This window comes from Tachysurus vachellii, chromosome 16, assembly GCF_030014155.1.
Source record: "Tachysurus vachellii isolate PV-2020 chromosome 16, HZAU_Pvac_v1, whole genome shotgun sequence".
NCBI lineage: Eukaryota > Metazoa > Chordata > Actinopteri > Siluriformes > Bagridae > Tachysurus > Tachysurus vachellii.
This window is the reverse complement of record NC_083475.1, coordinates 12731979-12756270: the sequence shown is the minus strand read 5'-3', so window position 1 is coordinate 12756270 and position 24292 is coordinate 12731979. Positions and strand designations below refer to the sequence as shown.

General features: G+C 38.7%; 1 protein-coding gene across 4 annotated transcripts in view; it reads right to left on the bottom strand.

The window, feature by feature from the left end:
* dgki (diacylglycerol kinase, iota) overlaps positions 1-24292 on the bottom strand; it is a 57060-nt gene that overhangs the window by 19476 nt on the left and 13292 nt on the right. For 2 of the 4 annotated variants that reach the window (XM_060889726.1, XM_060889729.1), the window contains exons 2-12: positions 9795-9903; positions 7355-7450; positions 5423-5497; positions 5202-5258; positions 5025-5090; positions 4134-4202; positions 3919-4035; positions 2600-2674; positions 2227-2322; positions 2047-2129; positions 329-389 (exon numbers count right to left, since the gene is read on the bottom strand). In XM_060889726.1, the coding sequence (XP_060745709.1) occupies positions 329-389; positions 2047-2129; positions 2227-2322; positions 2600-2674; positions 3919-4035; positions 4134-4202; positions 5025-5090; positions 5202-5258; positions 5423-5497; positions 7355-7450; positions 9795-9903 (904 nt within the window). The remainder of the gene's footprint in view (positions 1-328; positions 390-2046; positions 2130-2226; positions 2323-2599; positions 2675-3918; positions 4036-4133; positions 4203-5024; positions 5091-5201; positions 5259-5422; positions 5498-7354; positions 7451-9794; positions 9904-24292) is intronic. The other 2 variants (XM_060889728.1, XM_060889730.1) reach the window with 1 other exon arrangement.

Genomic DNA, 24292 nt, shown 5'->3' with positions numbered 1-24292 from the left:
CATGCAGGGTTTCCTCCAGCTTCTCTTATATTCTCTCATCTCCTGAAATGGAGTCTGTTAAAAGTTTAATATTATTATATGTTTTTTATTATTAAGTTTAAATTATATGGAGTGTCTGCCCTATAATGTCACATGAATGATGACATTAATACATTAGAACGAGTGCATTAATATAATCAGCCACGCTGTTACAGACAATTAATCAACTCCTCCAGAATCATGAGATTTGAGAATTAAACAGTGTTGTGGTATCATAAGGGATATTTCTAGCTTGCTGTTCTGCACATCTCTCACCAGGGGGAGGTCTAATTTTAAAGTCAAAACTTACCGTCCCGTCACCTCCACAGGCAAGGATGCGAAGATTTGGCACTTTCCTGTACAATTCCAACCTGAGTCATAAAGGAAAAAGTCAAATAATATAGTTAAATCTGTGATTCTCTTACTCTATTTTCCTAAACAGGCACAGACCGATCAGTGTTTTGGTATCTGCTCCTGGCTAAAGACGCATGTTTTGGCAGGGAGGCTTTAATCACAGATCTGTCAGGCTAAGCTCAGCAGTAGGCACCACCAGCTGGGTCCTGCCCTCTTTTGCACTCTTTTTCTCTCTTTGTTTCCTCGTTTTTTCAGTATAGTCTCATGTGTGTTTGCATGCCACTTTCTCACTCCTTCTTTGTGTGTTGCTCTTTCTGCCTCTGTCTAACTTCATCCCTCCATGGCTCTCTTTCTGTTTCTTTTCCTTAAGCCCCTCTGTCAGCTCAGAACAAACAGCAGAGTCCCTCTGAGCACTGGGATGAGCGTCACTGCCCACAGAAAACAGCTCAATTTGGAGGCAAACCCAAGTGGGAACCTGGCATGATCTGAGACTAGATAGAAACTTCTGGAACATTGAACTCTCTCTCTCTCTCTCTCTCTCTCTCTCTCTCTCTCTCTCTCTCTCTCTATATATATATATATATATAAATATATATATATATATATATATATATATATAGATAGATAGATAGATAGATAGATAGATAGATAGATAGATAGATAGATAGATAGATAGATAGATAGATAGATAGATAGATGCTACTAATATTGTCTTTTAAAGCCTTTCAAAGATTGCATTCAAATTTTTCGACTTAGTATTTAAATGCATTTGAGGATTAAAGTAAAGTCTTGCATATTAATCTTTAGAATTATAAGGTGGTTCAAGTTTATTCTGTAATGACACTGAGTTGATGTTGGTCTACTTTTGCTTTGGTTAATGGTTTTCTACATTACATTAAATGCCTCTGATTACCTGCAGAGGTTTGCCACTGATATTTAGCCATGCTTTATCTTAACCAAAAATAAAAGACTGATGCAACTGTGCAACAACACATAACACTACCATGCATGACAGGAATCACAACCCAGCACTAGAATTATTAAACAAATCCATGTTTGCACAGTCTGTGGGTTTTCAGTAAAAAAAAAAAAAGAAAAGAAAAAGGAGGTAACACCAACATTTTTATCAAAGGGTGGGCAATATGACAATTTATGACAATATATTTACATATGACTGAAATCAGTTAAAATGAACTAAAACTAACTAAATAAAAAATCCAATAATTAATAATAGCAATAGTAATAAAATATTGACAATGCCTGAAATACATTAGATACTTACAACATTATGCTTTCATATTGCCCAGGCCTGATAAACATTGTAGTTTTAGACTCAACTTTGTTTAAAAAGTCTCGTCACTGATACGTAGCTAGGTTTTCCTTTTTAGGCAACCTACACAGTCCACAACACTGAAGCCATTTAAGATGTAGCCACAATAAAAACTTTAAAAACACCTGCTGAATATTATTAGCTACGTAGGATGTAAGCGTTGTTGGGTTTTTTACAATGATTTACAAGGTAGATACATCTTTCATTAACCTTTTTTTGCCTTTAAATGAACAGCTATGTAGATAACTTGACACCTTTACATGTTTTAGTGTGAAGGATTTAAGAACAGAATAATAGAAATCTAACAGGGCAAACAAGGCAATATAGTGGAGTTTTAGACATACGCATCTCTAGGCCCTCCCTGGGAGAGATCAAACACCTGCCGAGGATTCAGACTCCACATGAACATCTGCAGTAACTTGTTCCCCTAAAGGTAAGACAGCAGACATGAGAGGAAGAATAAGACAAACACAACATGTATTCCTCCTCTGTCAGTCTTGTCTAGAAGGTAAATATTTTCCCACCTGATTTCCCCCACTCTTAGGGTTAACGAATACCAGCACAGGCTTCATTAGTGGGGAAGGCACAGGCTTCAACATAAACGGTCGCCATTTCGCCTCCTGCAGAAACAGGAGGGTTATAAACAAAACACAAATACCTACACACACACACACTCACAGACACACAAGGTTGCTGTAAGGTGCTTCAACAGATGTCTCAGAGTAGGAGTTAGGGGAAGGGAAACGGAGAGGATAGAGAAAGATATTTTTTACAGGCACTAATCTTGTCCTCCAGTTTTAAAGGAAGTGTAAACTTTCCTTTTATGACATAAAGTATCTGTCCATGTCCAGCATTCCTAGGGATGTCATCGCATTGAGAGATGTAGTGGCTACTCACATCTGTGCCCTTTTTGCTGGTTCTTCGTTTGAAAGAGGTCCGTTTTTTCCTCCGAGCGGAGTTTTTGAACGAGCTCTGAGAGACAGGAGAAAGACGGGACTCATGTCTACATGTCTAATAGCACGTTCAGAGATACAAACTAGCCTAAAACCTAACAGTACTGAGAGAGGAAACGAGTGACCTCTGGTGCACTCCTGTTTTTGTACCTATATAAGGAAACATGATCAGATTCATTAGCTTCACTAACTCTCTTTCCCAGGAAGAGGTGTTCTATGAGAAGGCCATTCCCTGTAAATTACATCATGACCCTTTACATACTAGGTAAAAGCAGAATAAGCTAATCGTCCTTAAAAGAACAAAAAACACTCTTAAAACACCTCCTAAAATCAATCTTTACCGTACATGTATAAAAGGGGAGAAATATTCAAGTTGTCCTTTTTGGTAGAATAATATAGTGTGAGAGGCTTCCCTTCTATTAACCCCTGAATTGATTAATCAAAACACTGCCACACCCCCTCACACATCAGCCAATCATAGGTCAGAGCCTGGAAAGTCAAACGCTGTGATACTAAATTCAACGGCTTTAATAAAAGCTACATTTAAACTGCGAGAAAAAGTGATCTAAATCTGATGTTTTTTTCTTCATGTGTTACACAAATTAGTTTTCTGACATTTGTTGAATCTGACATTTTTAAATTCCAGTTACAAAACTGTGATACAGATGTTATATGTGGTAATCTAACCTCAGCCTGAACAGTCTGAACTAAAGTCAAGCAACTTTTAAGGTAATCCATCATTCATCATAACTTCGTTTCGTCAGGATTTAAATGCAGCGTTTAAATTAGACCTTTTTTGCACATATTGGTCAATTCAGAACTGTGTTCAGACTAGTGCCACATTACTAAAAAAAGTGTTTAGCCCTGCAGTGTGAATGTAACATGAGGGTGTGAGACAGTTGTTTGATCAATTCTATAAGCTTTAATGGAACAGATAAAATTCATGTTAAAAGTGCGGCAAATGCAACAAGCCTTTTTAACAGGTAGCATGTAATGGTAAAGACTGCATACAGTACATATAAATGGTTTTGTTATATCGAACAGTAGCACATTGAGAACAAGCTGCAGAAGACAAGACCATGCAGTCGAGCTCTTAACAGACCTTAATCTCAGTCTCACTTTTCCTTTACATGCAGGTGCATCAGGCTTTTTTTTTTTTTTTATACAACATCTCCTACAAATACATGTCTTAAAAACACAAGGCTTCTCTCTGTCTCAAAACAAACAATGTAGAGGCTCTCAGTTACTCAAGGCCTGCCGTACCTGTGGCTTCCTGACTTTAATAATCCAAGAAGGAGGTACAATGACCCCGGCATGTGCGCCCAGAGAGCAAGGTTCCTCGATCTGTTGCAGCATGAAACACGTCACCTTGTTGTGGAACTGAGAAGGAGAGCATCAGACACAGGAGTCAGCACCCGGTACACACATGAGCCACGGAGTCTGTAACAGTGTCACCTTCCACCTCAAACAACACTCACAGCCTGCTTGCACCACGAGCAGCTAATGGCGATAATCTCCTTACTGTGGAAGAACTTCTGCTGGAAACTCTGCAGATCAAACAGAATAGAAATGGAAGAATTCATATCTGGGGTGTGACTCATTTTCATAAGCCATTTTCTGAGTCTAAAGACAGCGATTCTGCTGATGAGGACAGATGAAGAAAATGAGTGTGTTCACATTTTATACCATCTGGATAGGAACTGCCTACTTTTACAGGAAGAGGAACGTTAACTAACACGGCAGATAAACAAACACAGATGCGGCTAGTAAACAAGCAAGATGATCTCAATTCTCTGCTTTATTACTGCTTCTAACAAAGCTCTTTAATAAATCTGCATACATTTTTTGCCTAAATAAACATATACACAGAATGATTTGTTTTGCTGCTGCCTCATTTGTTGACTGAAAAAAATTTTATATTCTGGCAAAGTGTATTGATTTTCCTTTAATCTGTCATCCATCTGTACATGTGCCTCTATTAGAGCCATCATGGTTTTTTTTAATCCTCCAATTTTATCCCCTATTATTCACCCACCAGTCAGCTCTCATTTATCACACAACAGCTACCAACTGCAGACACTGCAGACTAAAATCTTCTGAGATATCTGAAGCCAGCCACTGCACATTTTCCTACTGCTGCCCATGCAGTCAAAAGCAGCCTCTGCTTTATACACGATTCACACACACCCACAGTTAACTAGTGTTGCTGTAAGAACAGAGGATTCAAACATCCTTGCAATCTCTTGGTGATTTGGTGAATGCTAAGAAGCCGTAAATGGTCATTTTGATACCATTTAATAGCATTGATGAGGTTAGTGGTATAATGTTATTAATTGTGTTGATCTTGCAGGGTCACTCGTGTGACCTACCTTGCCACATTGACGGCATTTTCCCTCTTGCCGCCGTCGATGGACCCAGTGATGTCTTAACACGTTCTGTTCTCCCAAACACACAGAAACAATGACGTCAGTGAGCACATGGGAAGGTATATGCTTTTGTACATACACATATACTTTTCATTCGTCTAGTTGGAAGGTACTACGTACATCTCGGATGTTTCGAGAGTTTCCCTCTCTAAACGTAGGCTTACAGCGGAAATTGATCTGCAGGCAAAGAAACAACAAAACTGGATTAGGAGACTTTATGCTTGAGAGAAATGCCAGTAAATTAGGACATTTGTTCACTGTTGTATTCCCTTGATTGACTTTTCCGTAGGCTGGTAGTAAAATGACTCCCAGCGATAGAAATTAGGTGATTATATGTCTACCTTGTCCAGCTGCTCGATGCATGCTGTGTGAACGACGATCTTACACGCTGCACATTTCCTCCGGGGAGCCGACTTCTTAAGAGAACCAAACAGCACATGACACATTGCACATAAACCTACATTCACTTTCAAGCAGAGTTTAATATTAACACCAGCTTGAGATTTTACTGTTTAATGTACCAGGCAATTTGCCAATTTGCAAAGCATGAGTACATTATATAATATTTTATAGTTTCTGCATATAAAAAACTTCTTCTTTACTCAGCTTGTTCATGCTTCTGTAAGGTATACAGGTCACAGGATCTTCTCAATTTGTGTGAAATGAGCAAGTTAAATAATGTCAAAACAGACAGTGGCTTAGAATTGAATTGAGTAATGAGAGGAAAATAATAATAATAAATGGTTGATGATTTTCGTATTTATAATGTGCTCACTGGCGTCTGATTTAACACCAGTTAGGCCAAAGACAGTTGACAACAAAGGGACAGAAATAATTTATTATATCTCAGTGAGCGATACTTGTCCTCTAAAACTAATAGCAGGATGACACATGATTACATAAAATGCAGAATAGACAGAAAGCAATCATATAAAATACTGACTTGCTCAGTTATACCAGACTGTATAACAAGCTCTGTGTATAGTGAGGTGCAAAGTGAGGTGAGGTGCACACATGCTAATGGACAGAAAAAATGGCCTAATTACTGTCAGGTCATCTATGTCTGTAAACTGGAACACATGCTGACCTGCAAGAATGACAGACTACACTTCCCAAAGCACACAAACTCTGTCACCGGACATCTGACTACACTCATCTGTTGCCTATCTTGCACACACAAACACACACACAAAAGCATTCACTGTATGTGACTATTAGCAAACCTTATATTACTGTGATTGTTAGTCTGTGGTGGTTGTTTCTTTTTAATTTGCTAGATTCCTGCTTGGTTGGGTTTTTTTAAGTTCTTGCCTAGTTTGTCCAGTTTGAACCTTTCCTGACCTCCAGCAATTTTGATTCTGATTTTGCCTAAAGTTTTTATAAACCTGCCTTTAATATATCACACTCAACTGTATTCGATTCAGGCTCCTTTGATAGACAGTTATCTCAAGAGTATTATGTCCTTTAACCAGGCATAGACATAACATAACATTATTTAGACATAACATTGCTACTATTCTAAATAAAGCTTGTGAGTTTCTATGAGCCCATTTTCTGCATGAGCTCAGGACACCTTGATTGATGATGAAGGCAGTATGCAGTAATTTTCCTAATTGCCGGTCTACCATCAAAGGATCCTCATCATATGATCTGACACGGAGTTCACACATCTGTTACAGAATGCTGACAGGATTTATTGGGATGGTTTTGTACAGAGTGATAATATGTCGCGATATTAAAAAGACGGCTGAAACTGCACAGTGTATAACCGGTCATCTCAGTCATCTCAGTTTGTCTCATTATATTTATTTCCTCATTCATAGTTTCCTTTGTACTATAATCACCGTCTCTTCCTTCCTGTTGCCTGCAATAAAAAGCTTGTTTTGAGGCAAAATATACAGTATGCCAACTTGCCTGGAGAGGTAATCAAAGAGTTCTTTAACACTTCATAGTGCCGTGCTCAGTGCAAACAAAAGCCTGACAGAGCGCGAGCGTGGATTCACATGCCTGCCTTTATCCTCTTCAGACTAATCGCAGTCTCTGGCTTTCAGCACAAGCACTCGAATGACACATCTATTCATCTGTGGCGTTCACTTATCTGACTCCTCACTGCAGTTCATCTTCAAATAAGATTGTTTGCTCCAAACTCAGGCAAACACATCTAGAAATTCTAGACTATTATCAACACTCATTAGGCAAATCCTACCTTTGCACTGATGACCAAGTGAGTTGTTGTTTTGATCTCTTTATGTACAGTAGTCTTATGTACTCACTGTAATCTTCACCATGCATGTCTCCTCACCCAGGTAACACATCTCTCCAGAGCAGTTGGTCTCCAGCCACAGGTGCTCCCCATTTACTGCATTCTCCTAAACACACACACACCTCAGCTTTACAGGTTATACACACTTCATGGACACAGGTCCAACATCCTGTACAGAAAGAGAAATCCTGTACAGGTTATACACACTCCTACATAAAAAATGTTCTCCTTCCTGAGCGGTGCAACTGTACACACTGATTAGGTTTCAAACAATCGCCTCTGCTCTCCCGTTTCCAGTGTCCTCTATCAAACAGTGTGACACTCACCAATCACTGCTGTCTGTTTGTTCAACACAGAATAAAACAGGTAATGCTTGGTCTCAGTTTAGAAAAAGTGCATGATGGATATCAGATGCTCCAAAACCCGAAGTTCATAAGTTTCAGTATGCTGAAGGTGACAATCTGTTCTGTGAGCATTCATGCTGTGCTAAACTTATAAAAATATCCAAAAATAAAATATATTGGCTGAGGGCCATTTAAAGCTGATCACATACTCAGAAAACTCTTTACTTTCTTGTTCGAAAAACAACAGAAAAAGATAAATAAACCTTAGCAGAAATGTTTAATTAGGCAAATATCTGGACATGGTTTTGTGTGTTTCGGCTGTTTGGGTCTTTGCGCTCAGTCTGAACCTCACAGATCAGTTTAACATCCCATGTCTATAACAAACGTCCTCCCACAACCCAAAATACACAGCATGAATAGCTGACATTCTGCGGTTGATTCGATTCACTTTCTCACTGAAACTGACCCATGCTAGAGCTGATGGGCTGTGGTTAGTTTGCAATGTTGATCAAATTGCCTTTTTATGTAAAAGGAGGCCGTTCTTGGGCACAAGAGGTCGGGGTTGTGAAACTAGGTGTATGACTGTAGGCACTAACATCATTTTGTACCCTCCAAAGCCCAATCTTCCATCATTTGAAACAACTCATGATATAGGTAGGTATCTCAGGATGTAGCTATAGGTTTAAGTGATTTAAAGTAAAGTGCTCAAAAGATGTTTTATTTGCATTAGCATTAACTCATTCAGACAGGACTGCAATACTAATTCCTCAGACTCACTGAATGATCATTTTAATAACAAGTTACATTACATTTTTTGCTTTTATTTAAAGTCAGTTTAATAACTTGAGTTGCTTATGCTGTTGTCATGGCAATAAAATGATGCTGCCCTCTCGACATCAAGTCCATGGCTCCAGATCAGCAACATTTCGATGCTGGAACTAAACCAATCATCCGAAGGCTGGCTTTTTTCAAATAAAAAAAAATTCTGGAGACATTCCATATTAGGCTATACTGAAAATAGCACCAGCAGCTTGTTAGTGGAAAAATGCTAGATTTATCAGATAAAAACTGTCTCTTCTCTCATACTTAATGTATTTCACATGTTCACTGACATCTAAGCAGCAGAAACTCACATGAACTGATTCGAGTGTTACAGCATGAATATGATCTCTCACACACAGGAACATAAAGAGAAACACTATACAAAGGCTCCAAGCACTCACCCTGGAGAATAAACAAAATATATAATATTTAACTCAATTCTTCTGACACGATACACTGCTCAGTGAGATCAACAAATGGAAAATGTATACTTCATTTAAAATGACAAGCACACACCCACATACACATGATAGCAAAACCCCAGCATTGAATTAACACCTACAGTACTAAATTATCCCTAATGACTGTAGATGTTAATTCAATCCTAGAGATTTTGCCTTGTACACACAAACGCATGCAAACACACGTTCACGTTGAGGGTTGTGGTAGCCTAGTGGTTACATGTTAGACTACTGATCGGATGGTTATGTGTTCAAATCCCAGGTCCATCAAACAGCCACTGCTGGGCCTCTGAACAAGGCCCTTAACCTTCAACTGCTCAGTTGTATAAACTGAAATAAAAAGTCACTCTGGATAAGGGGGATAAATTCCAGAAATGTAAATATAATGCTGGCTCTGGTCATATTATGAGGAGAGAAAGCCTAGCAGGAATGAGTAGCCCACTGACTCCACCCATTTCCCATGCCTGTCATCTCTAAGAGACATGACTGAGAACAGAATGCTAAATATGCAAATCATGCAAACAAACAGAGAGAGAGATCCTCCCCACTTATACAAAAGGAAAATAAATCTGCATTTGTTTGTAAAACGTTCCAGTTAACACGTACATGCGCCGTCCCCTTTATTATAAACATCTACATAACTTGAAACTGATCTAATCAGACAATTAAGTCTCAGGAACAGAGTGCATAACAATCCTAGAGGTACAGATCAAGAGTTTGAGTTCTACAAGGAGCTAAAACACAATGTTGTGCATTTCAGGCTTGGAACAGAGTTATATTTGTGTAGGATGAGGAGGCATGAAATACAGAGTGTATGACTCACACTCCAGTCGATGGTGGCACGCAGCTCCTTGGCTGGTCCGTTGGTCACAGCAGGGAGAGGTTTCTGGACTGAGGCCAGGTGCTGCAGGCCTGAGCGAGATATGGCTTTCCTGCATCACACACAAAAGAAAGAACACACACATTTAACTAGGCACTCTCTGAGACCACCATATGTGCTTCGTGCATTTTAAGATATATCTTAATCAAAAGCTACTATCACTAAATATGGGTTTAGTTGTATGAAGAAAGAGCCATGATTAAACATAAGAGGTGGAGAAAGTGCTGACTTGAGATCAGGTTACATTTAATGCATTAAAACTTCTTGATATTTCAGATAAACAGATAGCAAAAAGACACACACACACACACACATACACACACACACTCACACGATCTTCTAGCATCTTTAGCTTCTGCCAAAATCAGAAAGATTTGCACCAATCTGTTGGCCAGTCTGTTTGGACAGCAAACTCTCATCATTCAGTGCATGTAAGAGAGACTCTGCCTCATATGGTATTGAACAACAGACATCAGTAGAGCTGTTTCTGTTCTGGGCCACCATGTGTGTGTGTGTGTGTGTGTGTGTGAGTCAGCATCATGTGGTTAATGTTTTTTGCTGGTCTTTTTGTCATGGCTGCCACCCCACAGCATCATCACACAAACTGTTGCCTTTTCAAAAAGCTGCATATTCTAGCACTCATATATGAACTCTAGTTAGAGCTGCACTAATCCCATGTTTCTATTTTAGATACACTTCCATATTAGGTCCGTGATATTGGGTGTGTTACCAATGTGTGAGAAATGTCTCAGGCTAATTTTAAGACATTTTGTGTCTTGTTCATACACACAGTTTTGTATTAATCAAAATCACATGCATTCAAAACATGAACTTCATCAGTGGATACTGCTCCAGTGTTTAAGGTCAACATCAGACCCAGTACCAATACTCGTCACAGACTGAAGCATGAAATATAATACAGAATGTTTCTGAATGTACTAAACCTAACAATCTGTACACTGATATTCTCAGTATCTCCCAAAAACATGTAAACACACGAAATATTTTATTTCTATACTGATATACAGCAAACAAAAAGTGCATGTCTTCACATGTGGATGTCCAGGTTCAATAAGGAAGTTTGCTCATCTCAGTGCTCATCTGAAACAGCCATCAGCTGCTCTTTATAACCAGTTATGTACGATTGAACCACATATGAAACAATCAGAGGAAGGATAGAGAGAGAAGACAAAAACATACACAGCACACACACGGGATGGTGGGCTAGACACCCGACACCCTGCTGAAATGTCCAACTGCTTGTCTAAAATTATCCCGCTCGAAGAGAACAGAGGAGAGTCCAGTTACAGGACTGTACAAAGACACACACACACACACACACACACACACACACCTTCAGCATCAGAGTTAAAAATAGCAGCACAGGGGTTGACAGACATGCTGGAAAAATGCCATTGTGACGACAACTAATCATTGTGTGCACATACACAGAAAACCCCCCTCACACACACAAATAGCTTTGTCAGTGGCTGATATGGTTAAAACATTTGATTATATTGATTACATTTTGAAAATCTAAAGCATTTTAAACAATTTTTTAGATTCCTATCTCTTAGAAACTGTTTCTGTGTGTCGATTCGATGGCATGCAGTTAATCAGATGAACTTTGAGTTTACTTAAACACTTAAACACACCATATATATAAACAGTAGCTGTACATTGGGCAGCCATGCTTTTTATCCCAGCTCCTCCACTGATAGTCTACATTGTCCCAAATAAGACAAAGTATGTAGCAAACAAGCAAAATGCCTAGTCAATACTGAGAAACACTGATCACTGAACACACTGAGTGGCAAAAAGATATACTAGAATAGACTAAATCAGTAAACATGGTTTAAGATCAGTAAACATAAAGGCATAAGGAGTTCTCCTATGAGAGAGCAGTGATCCAGGACATCCCCTGCAGGAAACCGGCAGCCTTCCACCAGGTCACAGGCTTCCCAGTCGTACTGATATAGTGACAATGAACAAAAAGACCATTGAAAAGGAAAAAAGGAGCAAAGATAGTCAGCTATAATTAATGTTCAATGTGTCACACAGGTTTATATACACACAAACAATCAAACACAAGCAGTACAGAGGATGTGGATGTGGTTGTGGTGGCTTTCCACTGCTAACCCGTGTATTATCCTAAGCTTTAATATGTACGTATTTAAGCTTTTCTACACACACATCCACCTGCTTATGAGTGTGTTGCTCTGCTGAAAAGTCTGCATTACGCTAAACTGGTTACAGGCAGCACTAGTTATGCTGATGTTGGCTGTGTGAACATCTGCACATGTAGGAGGACTCATTTCCACTCCTGACTGACTGAATGAGTGTCTCGAAAGCAGCAGAGACAAATGCAAGTGCAGGTGAGAGTATATTAAGTATTTAGGTACACAATCCAAAACAAAAATCCAATATGGAGGTCTGAAGGTCAGCAGATCAGCAGACTGACCAGACAAGACAAAAACAAGAATCAAAGTCAAAACTACTGCACTGGATTAAAGACTTGGAATTGTCACTAGGCGTGTGCATGGAGCACAATGGTTTTGGATTTGGTCTTGTTGTTGGTCTTGATGCCTCCTTCAAATTTTGGTAAACGAGTTAATTTAGTTTGAGCTGAAGCCCTGAATGAATCTGCTATAAGTGTGCAAACCCCAGAAGCCTCTAAAATTCCTTCACAGTGCATGGAATCGGCCAGTCTTTCAATCATAGTCAATAATATGATGTTAAAAATGATCTGTATATTTAATTATCTATATATAAGTTTGCAGCGAATATCAATTCTACAATTTGAAGCTCATCAGTTGTGGTTCACATGTATTACTGGGTGTATTCCACACTTTTTGTGTATATGCTCCTGTGAAAGAATCACCAAGAAATTCCTTCATATCCAGCTTGATAAATGTGGTACCAAGCTCCTAAATTGGCTGCCAAATAGTGGTAAGTAATAATGATTCTAATATGAGCACGGTAATTGGGATAATCGTACAGTCTTACACACTTGTCAAGAAAAGCTTTGTGAAAAGGTTTTGGTGTAGGTCACAATGCAAAGCTCATTAGAACCAGCTACTATATAGTTCAACCCAATCATACAACCAAGTGCAAGACAGGAGGTCAAATGGAAAGCAAGTGCAGAAGAGAGATGTCACATAGATGCTGAGAGAGAAAATGAGAAAAAGAGAGAGAGGGAGGGCGAGTGTAAAGGAAGGACAGTGATCAGGAAGAGCTCTTTTAACTAAATTAGATCCAGTAATATAATGCCTGATGCTGGTCTCACTTCTCAGATGGATATTACAATCAGAATGTGCCTGTGCCTGTATACAAAGTTTCTACACAGCCTTATACAGTAAGACTTGCAAAAAGACTCAAATGAAGGAGAGCAGAGAGAGAGAAGTAAAAAAAGTAAAAAAGTAAACGTATGAAGCTATGAGTTCAATTTAGAAGCTATTGTGTTTTATCCCCCTCCACTTCCCATCATACCTTGCAGTAATGCTACCCCTCCTGAGTTACCATAGCAACAGTCAGACACAGCAGGCCCAGCGGTGTATTTAAGGCCAGCTTGCTGTGAGCATGGTAATCTCTGTCCTTGCGCGCATTGTCTCAGGCAATTAGGGAGCGTTGCTCTGTGTGGGCTGTGAACGCGTCCGGTTCTTTTATGTCAATCGTCTGCCCACGTTCTGCAATATGATCTGATCCCTCTCTTCCTCCCTCGACAGTCTGTGCGCTCAGTGGAAACTGGTCTTTTCGGTCCTGTTTTTTTATTTATGTATTGTTTATTACAGTTTTGATTGCTACTTATGTACTGATTGCCATTTGAACACATATGCTTTATAATTTGCATCACCAATTTTATGTGAAAAGTTATCTACATATAAATCTGTTATATCCATCTGTATGTATGTTGCTATTAAGCTATCTAGACTACCATATTGTATGTTTGTATGTTTGTATGTTACTATCATTGCTGTGTTTGTGTTGTTTATGTTTTTTTTTGTGTCTTCTATGTTTGTAATGTTGTTGGATGTTAATGTGGCTTCCTTGAGTGCAAAACAAATTCCCTTCGGGGCAATAAAGGTTTCAATCAATCAATCTACAGTATGCTTATAATCATGTTTTATACATCTATTCATTTATATCTACCCTATATGTCACATTCATCCATGTGTTGGTTATGTTTATCACTTATCAATCCATTATACATCTATCGCTCAAGTTAATAATATGTCTGTTCCACTGTTATATCTAGGTCTGTGACAGTGGTACAACAAAAAAACCTTCATAAGATCCCCTTATCCAGGGTGACTTATGGTAGTCTCTATCACTGGATACATTGATCTTGGTTCACTAGGTGACGGAGTATGAATACTATTAGTCTAAAACAAACTGTTGGGAGGAAATACAGCAAGAAAAGCACACAGGCAACTATCTCTTTTATTTTATTTCTTATTTTTCATTTTTGAAGTCGCTTTGGATAAAAACATCTGCTAAAATGAATAAATGTAAATATAATACCACTGCAAGCAGAAAAAAGTAGCTGTTTAAATCAAAGTTATGTGGATTAGTACCGTATGCCCGTTAACTAGATAGCTAAGTTAGTAAACCAAAAGCAGTTTTAGATTGAATTATCTCTGTATTTGTTGGGATTGTATTTTTTGTTTGTTTGTTTTTTTTATGGTAATTGGTATACAAGTCAGCATTTTTTTTTTACTGCTGCTTACAAACAGTGGTTTACCAATAGAAGAAAATGTGTTTTATAGGGTCTGTCCAAAGCAAAGCAGCATTAGCGTAATTCACTACTTTTACTTAATGGCTTTTAGTGTAGCTAGTTACTTTATGAAAATGCTAGTTTGGCTGTAGCTTAGCAATTTTTAATGACAAGGACCTTGCAGGTTGACAAGATACAACCGCAAAATAACTCCACACTCTCATCTGAATTGTACTGTATGATCTATTCCCTATCTATCTTCATAAAGTCAGTGAACTACAGCTGCCTCACCGTGGAACACTGTGTATGATCAGGGCTCCAGGGATCAGTTTCAGATACTGACTCCTGAACCACAATCATTAAAGCAGACAATTGACACTTAGCTACCAGCAACATTGTGTAGTACAGCAGTGACTCACCACCACAGAACGTGCCGTGTTCTCCTTGATACTGAGGGTCTTCCCCTCTCTGCACTTTGCTGATTCGTTCCAGAGATGAATGCAACAGCCATAACCAACACTGAGCTAAGCCCTGAGTATAGGAGAACCAACATCAAACATTCACTCGAGCATAACTGCACACGTACTTCATATCCCACCATGTAGGTGACACCTGATGCCGGATACCTGGGAGCGTGGAGGCTGATAGTGGGTGTCACAGGAGCTCGGGATAATCTCTCAACCCCATCAGCGGTACGTCACTCACCGAAAGGCAACCTGCAGGATCAATTCCTGCATCGTGCTGAGGCTATTTTGAGACTCATTATGCAACCCAGTTAACTTTCTTCAAGACAATCCTACATGGTACAATGATACACTTCCTAAATTAGGCACTATTTCCAGGCATGCGATACTGCCTATAATTTAAGCATAAACCTGAGACGTACACTTATTTCTGTGACCTTTAAATAAGTGATGAAAAAGTCTGGTGTAAACGCTAATAATGAATAATAAGCCTTTTCACACTTTTGTCCTCTTGTTGTCCAAACCATATAAACAGACCTATTATTTTCTACAGAAGACCAGAGCTTGTGTATTTGTGGTTCACCTAGATAAAGCAAACTGGATAACCCTACGTGATACAGGCACATACTGGAGTAGCTGACTCTTAAGAACAACAGCACTTTTGTAGTTTTACAAAGTCATCCCACAATTCCCATTATCAAAATATTCAACTGAATTTTGCTGAATGATCCCATAACAAGTCATGTATTACCAAAAACAGTCTAAGACAGATGACATCTTTGGCTGAGATGATAATCTCAAAGAATTTTTGTAATGAGCTAACTTGCAGCTTTCTACTTGAATGTTTACAAATGAGCAAGGGAGTAACATTTACCAGGTTGAGCCCAGCTACAAGATATGTATGAGAGAGAATTGTTAATATCGAAAGAGCAGTGAGCTCAGCCAAACTAAAACATTTCACACTGTCAGAAGACTATGAAACGAGTGTGACCGATAAGGCCAGAGGGAATTTTTTCCCAGTCTATAACTCACTACAGCTCATTTGTTGTGATGTCACCCCAGCAACACACACACAATCCACGCCAATACAACCAAATCTTCATCGTCACTGGCTTCGTAAAATTACTATTCCACATTTCCGAGGCGGTGAGCTTACCTTTTTCTGAATTCTAAAGTAGGCCAGTGTGTTCACAGTGACAGGGTTTGCCTTCAGCAGAATGAAAAGGAAAGCCTCATCTTCAGGATCTGCTCATACTACACATGCTACACCACATGTTACAACCTTATAAAACCCTTATCTTAGCCCATTAGTCCCGAAAGTTCTCTCAGCTCCTTATTGTACACTCCTACACACTACACAAGTAAACTCTGCAGATAAAGTTCCATATTTAGTATGTATGTATGTTTGTATATATACATATACATACATATAGACTTTTTTTCTGCAACTTGCTGTGCATATGTGAAACATCTGTCGTGACCTAACATTGGACACTGGTAACAAGCAGCACAGGAGGTGAAGGAAAGCAAGAGCTACAGGCGATCCTTTATTAAACAACACTGAGAAGGCAGTAGCACACACTCTCACATGAGCCTTCATCTACTTTAGCACCAGAGGCAGATTTGTGACTTGTGCCAATTCAATTACCGCTCTTTTATCGAATGTTATCTGCCTGAAGATATACAAACAGAGACAGTCTATGAAGCAGCACACCAAGCATCAGTGCTACACTGTTAAGCCTAATAAATGTTTCTGTGGGAAGGTTGGTTGTGGTTTATAATAATACACAGTAGCACATCATAGACTTCAGAATAAATAGTGCTACATTAAAGTGCTCATTTTACTTTAACATAAATTGCATAATCAAGAAATAACAAGGCAATATAAGCGCACATTGTAGTTTTTTGTTAATTTAAAGAAAATGGACTGAGATGAGAATAGTGCAGTTTTCTGCTACAGTTTCATCTAATAATACAGAAGATCATACAGCATCGCATCGTTTTTATGAAAGCATGCCTCAAGGTTTTTGAACTGTTCTCAGAGCTTTGTTAAACCTGAAAGACTGTAACATTTCTCCAAATTTGCCTAACTGTAATTTAAACTCGAATGGCCAAGGTCGTTTTTAAAATGCAGCCTAAGCTGTATAAACATCTCCGCTAACCTGACAGAAAAAAGCAAACAATTGCTATTAAGCAAACTATTTTAATAATAGATAAAGACCTCTTATTCTACCCCTGTCCATCAGTTTATAAATAGAAGTTAATATACAATAAAGAACAGTGTAAACTAATGTATATGTACAGTGTATAATGTATCATGTACAGTGTATTGTGTATGTGTACAGTGTGTAATGTTTCCATTATCAAAAGCCTGTGATGTTGGTCAGGGTATAAAGATATAATTGTGCTTGTGCTCACTCTGAGGAAGTTTAGCACTGAAATACGTTGGTAAAACTGCAAACTCCAATAAATTGCAGGAAGATAAACAGACAAAAGCTCTGCTAAACCAAGTTGGTTGCTAACAAGCTACTACTTTTGAGCAAGAACTGCCCCCGGGGGTGGACTGTAAACAGAATTGAACTGTCCATTAAACAGTAGTTGTACCCAGATTAGTAATCATTTTTCAGGAACTTTTCCAAAGATTTTTTTTATACCATTGCACTTAAGTGTCCATAACACAGGTACAAAATAATTTAAAACACCAATTCAACTGAATTTCCAATTTAGCCTTAAATCAGTTAGTGTTTATGAAAATACTGTAATTACCTGGTCTGTGCCCCTCACGTGGTCAACATGGTGGAAGGGTTTAAAAATTGAAAAAGTTTACATGTTGGGAAAGAAAAAGTTTCAGGCACAGTGATGAAGAGAAGTGCATTATTGAAGCACTCCCACACAAGCTGTCTGGAAGAGATGCGTTGCTGACATCAGCATTGTAGCAGCAGTCTCAGAGATCTCGCAGTCACCTTTTTAAAAGCATGTTGGCATTTACCTCAGCGCTATCTCACCAGCCAGCAGCGCCAATCTATAAAATTTACTGCGTCAATGCAAGACTAAGAAAATAAGAGTGCAGCGTAAGCTGATGCTCACCGAGCTGAACCTGAGTCATTGTGTGGAGGAAGTTACGGGCATATATTTGAGCGTGGGTACACTGTGCTACAGTGCAGTTTCATACAGTTACATACAGACTTTTAGCTGAACTGTTAGTCAAAGTGACTTACATTAACCACCCGCTGACTGCCTAAAGCAGGACAAGGATAAGTGCTTTACTTAAAAGCTGTGATCAAACCCATAATTTGACATGCTGTTCAAACGCAGTACTCAGTAATCAGGACTGGACACTGCAATTAGATTCACAAAATCAGCAGCCCAAAAGGTTAGTAATGCCTTTCATTTCCTAAGACACTGACATCACTGTGAGAAATAACAGATTAAACCTAAAACTTAGAATTGTTCTGTATGAGCAACTTTTTTATGCAACAAACCCTTGAGGAAGCCTTTTCCCAGTTCTATGTAATACTTTTTTTTTTTAAATTCATGTAAAATATTGCTATCTCCTGTATAGCTATATAGAAGTTACCTCATATCTTCAGGGTCCCTGATTTAATCCTGAGCTCAGGTCTGTGTGTGTGTTCTTCCTGTGTCCATGTGGTTTTCCTCTGAGTTCCCAGGTTTACTCCTTTAACCCAAAATTATCGGTGGATGTAAATCTGTGTGCCCTGCAATGAACCGGCATTCCATCCAGGGTGTATTCCCACTCACACACACAGTGTTTCCAGAGTAGCTCCATCAATACCCTAAGCAGGATAAAGTGACTGAAGCAGGATAGAGTGTGTGAGATTTTTCTGGTGTGAAAGAAGGGTTATGAATTCTGTGGTACATACAAAATAACAATTTTTTGGGCCTTATGTCTTTATTCAAAATATTGAGATCGTTAATAGTGCAAAAAATTGATCAAAGATGCAATTGCAATACGTTTATTCTGAAAAACATACACTAATGATTGAAAAATAAACCTGCCTGTATATGGTTTTAATTGCCATATTAGCCTTAGTACAAGCCACGTCATTACAGTCAAAAGAATGTACTCATACTTTGTGTGTTATTAATAATATTCTATGTAGCCATATTGTAAGCCAGTAAAATAGAACAGCAGGACATTGTGAGTGAGCACAAAAGGTGCTTAAGTAGTCTACAGGGGGTAATCAATAGGACAGAGAAGCTGAACGCTGGTAATTGTTCCCAAATTGTGAAGCCTGACACCGACAGGCGTAGTAGCGCACTACTAGTCAACATCTTGTCACTGGAACACTTATCACTTAGAATTCCCACCAGATAAGTCACATAAAAAGGCGTATAGCGACCACCTGAGCAATTTACATCACACATTGCATGCTTAAGAAAACAAACACTCAAAAGTATACCAGTGTCCATGAAACATGAGGGGTAGGACAGCTGGTGTTGGTTTTACGCTGTATTTACAACACTTACAACTGTGTTACAAGGTAAAGAACCAGTGAATATAATGCATATTTGTTTATTGTAATGACCCATACTCATACTGTAGAACAAAACACAGTCATGACATCATTATATACAGTATAATAATTTCACAGAGTTGGAAAAGTCTAAGTGTAGAATTTGAATGAATGGACTTATACAGAGATGGAATGCAAAAGAAGTGAAACAGGACGGAGACATGGACCATTGAGGATAGGGTGATAATTATCATAGGCTGAAAAATAGTTATGCTTCAATACGACTCTCCTTAATTAAATAAGAGAATGCCTTCAGAAATGCCATTGTGTATAATGCAGAAATTATGTCTTTAACAACTCTGTTCAAAACAAGCAGTAGAGTTAATGTCTGATACAAATCTTGTGTGCGTGTGTGTGCGTGTGTGTGTTTGTGTGTGGGTCAGGGATATGCTTGGTGAATGTACATGGGATTTCTGCCTGTACCGGCCGGAGACATATTTCTCTCTCTTTTGCCCATGGAAGGTGTCACTGCAATCTGATATACACCCACTCACAATGGCAGGAAAAACACACACACAGCCAGAAACTACACACACACACATATATCAGCCAACTTGTCACCAGGTCACAGAGAAAGAATGGGGAAAAGGGATTTGTGTAAAGACCTTGTGGAGAAAATTCTACTTTATATATATTTCCACTTTTAAAACTAGCATGTCTTGGTTGAGTCTGACATTTTACTTATACAGACCGTTTGAGGGAGTCAGACAAAGCAATTGCACAAGAAACACATTAGTACGCACAAAAGATGTTCCACACACTCTAAAATTCCATGTCATCCTATCTTTCCTAACACTTCCACTCTCTGAGCTTAGATAGCATCTGTAGTATAGTGATGAGCAGCTTCATGAGCAACTAAAAATGGTAATTACATCTTCACTGCATGCCATTATTCCTGCTTAATGAAGTTTAGTGTATGCAGGCCTCTCTAACATAGAGATGGAGCGTGATAATCACAAAACCCAGGGAAACCGAGAGCAGATGCCTTTCAGCCTCTCTGCTGGGCTTCACGCATCATATTTAAGCTTTTTGTTGCATACTGAGGATTTTTTTTGCTGGCAGGTACATTTAATAATGTCGCTTTCGTATTTACTGCTGCACAGAAGCTGTGTCATTCATTCATTCGTTCATTCATTCAATCTTCAGTAAATGCCTTATTTTGATCAGGGTTATGGTGGCTCCAGTAATGCTGGGCACAAGGTGCTAACTCACTTTATCTCAAGGCAAAACACAGGGTGTGGGTGTACAGTACAGCTAGCAGTAGTCCAGTACTGTCTATTGTTTTCAATTGTGCAGCTAGAGATGTACAGATGGTGTAATTATGCCAAATTAATTGGATGGATCTGTACTAAAAGTCAAAATTCTATGTAGTGGGAATTAAGATACAGTACATACATACAGAGTCAGCATATAGGTGTGTGTGTGTGTGTGTGTGTGTGTGTGTGTGTGTGTGTGTGTGTGTGTGTGCATGCTACCTTCGTGATGGTCTGGTGTGTGCAGACAGGAAGCTTGGGCTTTTCCCCAACCTCCCAAAACACCACACACAGATATTTATAGCCAGACTACACAGTGCCACACATTCATTCTCCACTCACCTAGCTCTCCCCTCTTCCTTTCCTCAATCCTTCACCTTCTCCTGCATATCCTAATGAATGACACAATAGGAGTGTTTGCATGTCTTATCTTTCTCATCTTTAAATCCGGCTATAAATTAAAAACTCACTATCAACTAATGAATTAAAAAAAATGAGTACAATTTGTTTTTCCATTTTTACTGGATTTTCCACTAGATTTATTTCACCTTCACTGTTATGTTAGGCATATTTTCCATGTTGTGGTGAACTATGTTCGAAGCTTACCACATGTATTTGTGTGAATTTCCATCTCACTGTGTTCAATAAAAGCCTGAGGTTTAATAGACAGATCTGAGCAACAAAAACCTGTCATTAATGTTACCTTTAATTAGATGTCAGGGTTAGTGACCAAGTCATTGGACAAATCATTACGCTTCAACCTTTAAACCAGCGGTGTCCAATCATATCCACAAAGGGCCGGTGTGGGTGCAGGTTTTCATTTAAACCAAGCAGAAGCCACACCTGATTCCACCTGTTTAATCCGTTGTTCTTGGCTTTTAGTAGACTCTGGTGTGGCTTCTGCTTGGTTTGAATGAAAACCTGCACCATAACGGCCCTTTCCGGATAAGATTGGACACTGCTGCCTTAAACAGTAGCATCAGTATTACTTTGTAAAGTAAAACATAAGCAAAATATATTTTTCTTTCTACTCTTTGTGGTTACCTGATCTATGCATGTATGAATATATATATATATATATATATATATATATATATATATATATATATTCCTTAAGCAAAACCCAGGACTACATACAAAATTAGATCGTTCTTGACCTTTTTGGCTTCCCATTTTCCGTACACAGACATTGCATCCACATTTCAATTCATTGTTCACATTCTCTGGTCAGTAGGGTCACCTGCTCCCAATTTGTAGTTTCAGGATATTTATACTCCTTTGTTTACAGCGTTCTTTGGTGATCTTAATTTATAGCATGAGCCACTTTACTTTCAGTGTATGGGTTTGTTTTTTCCAACTCATTCCCTCTGTCTCCTTTTTTACTAGAATATAAAAGAATGTTTATATTTTTTCATAGTACACAATGTTTCCAAACAGCTTCACAGACATCATTGCTTTAACCCCAAGGATACAGCGCAGAAGAAATAACATATTTGGATCTCAGCTGGAGAGGTGTTCCCCCTTTGTCTGCCAGTGGGAATCAGGAGATATTTTTGTATCAGTTAGTCTAGGAAAATGAGTTATAGATGCCAAAATCCAAACCAACTCATCTGATCATCAAATCAGCATCTTTTACTGGGCTAGTGATAATAATAAACTTGGGTCTACACAACAATATCAGCTACACAGTTACACAGAATAATAAAGATGTCATGGATTAAAAATCAAAACTTTTAAAAAGAACTATTTGAACTTAACTGGTTTTGGTAATTATTGAGACATACACTAGACTTGGTAGATTTACATCACATCAATTTTCAGAGTCAAGCAAAAATACAGAAATTAGAAATCTAAATTTAAATATCTAAAAGGCTCTAAATCAAAGTTGGCAAAGATTAATGGTCCAAACTGCAAAATAATTTTTCTTAAAAATGACTGCCACTTCCTTATTATATATTTGAGAAGAAATTTGAACCTAATCCATCATGATTTTAAAATATGAACATTCTGAGACAGGAAACTGAGACTTAGCTATGCGACAGTCAAATAACTATCATTTCCTGCCTCTAGTTAGTTCCTAGCTAACAATATGGAACATCATTCGGTCACACACAGACACGGTAGAGATACACACACATACACACATACAAAGCCATGGAGTCACGAGTAAGAGTTTGATGTTGGATGGATGTTGTGTGGATGTTAATAATTAAAAAGTTGACAGGATGTGAGACGTCTCTTTATCACTATCTCCCTTAGGAACGTCTCACATCCGTAGCCTTTAACCCTCTGCTGTCTTTTTCGACAGCTCGAACCCTTTCGACAGCTCGAGTAGCCTTTAACCCTCTGCTGTCTTTTTCGTCTTTTTCAACCCTCCAAGTCTTTCGCTCGCTGTCCTAATTATCTCGGATTCAAGCACAGTTGTTTCTTCATTCCTCAGCAGGCTGCATGCTGTGCCTTACAGGAGTTCTGTCCTTCAGTGAGCGAGAGGATTCCAGCTACACTGAGCCCCCACTGTCTCACATTCCTCAGAGCAAATGGGAAGGGGTTGTGGGGGTTTCTGGCTCTGCAACCATCAACCACATGCTTGTAAATGCTGCCTGGCTCTAACACTGTTCTATCAATTTCATGATTGTCAGTGCCTGTAATAGCTATAACTGTTGTATTGTTTATGTGTTTGAAGGCAGCTTGAATATTAGGTGTAAATGATATGTTGATGATGATGATGATGATGATGATGATGTAAATCATAATTGGTTATCAAAGATCTGATGTGTAAATACAATTTGACACTATCATTTAGCGTTGTACAGGATAATATAGCTATGTACAATGAGACACCATATTATTCATTACAGTATTAAGTGGCTTTCTAACTGAGAAACAAAAATTCCACGCCTGCTTTCTTGGGACTGACAAGAGCAAATGTTATGGCTCCTTCACTGGGACTACTAGGCACAGAGGCTACACCACCTTCATTAGGATTGACAAGAAAAAGGCCACACCTCCATCGTTAGAACTAATTAGCAAAGAGACCCCTGAGCAGCGCATAGGCCACACCTCCTTTGCAGGAACTGATGAGTTTAGAGACCACGTCTCCTTTACTGGGAATAACAAGTTTAGAAGCCATTCCTCCATTACTCGATGAAGACCAATATAATAGTTGCTGAGAGTCTCTTCTAAATGCTGTAAACGTAAACGATTCAGATAAACACAAACACAATTTGTACTGATTCTGTCACTGTATCCTTTAAAATTGCTTGACACACACTGTTGCAAATCATGCACACATATCTGCAGTGTAAAGTTTGATGCACTGATAATATTTCACATGTGTTATTTTGTTCGAGGTATGGTGGCACAGTGGGTGCTGCCAACATACACTTCCAAATCCTGGCTCAGGGTAGTGTTCAATGCTGGTAGGTTGGGTGACTACCATAGATTGCTTCTAAGTGTGAATGTGATGTGCGTGCTG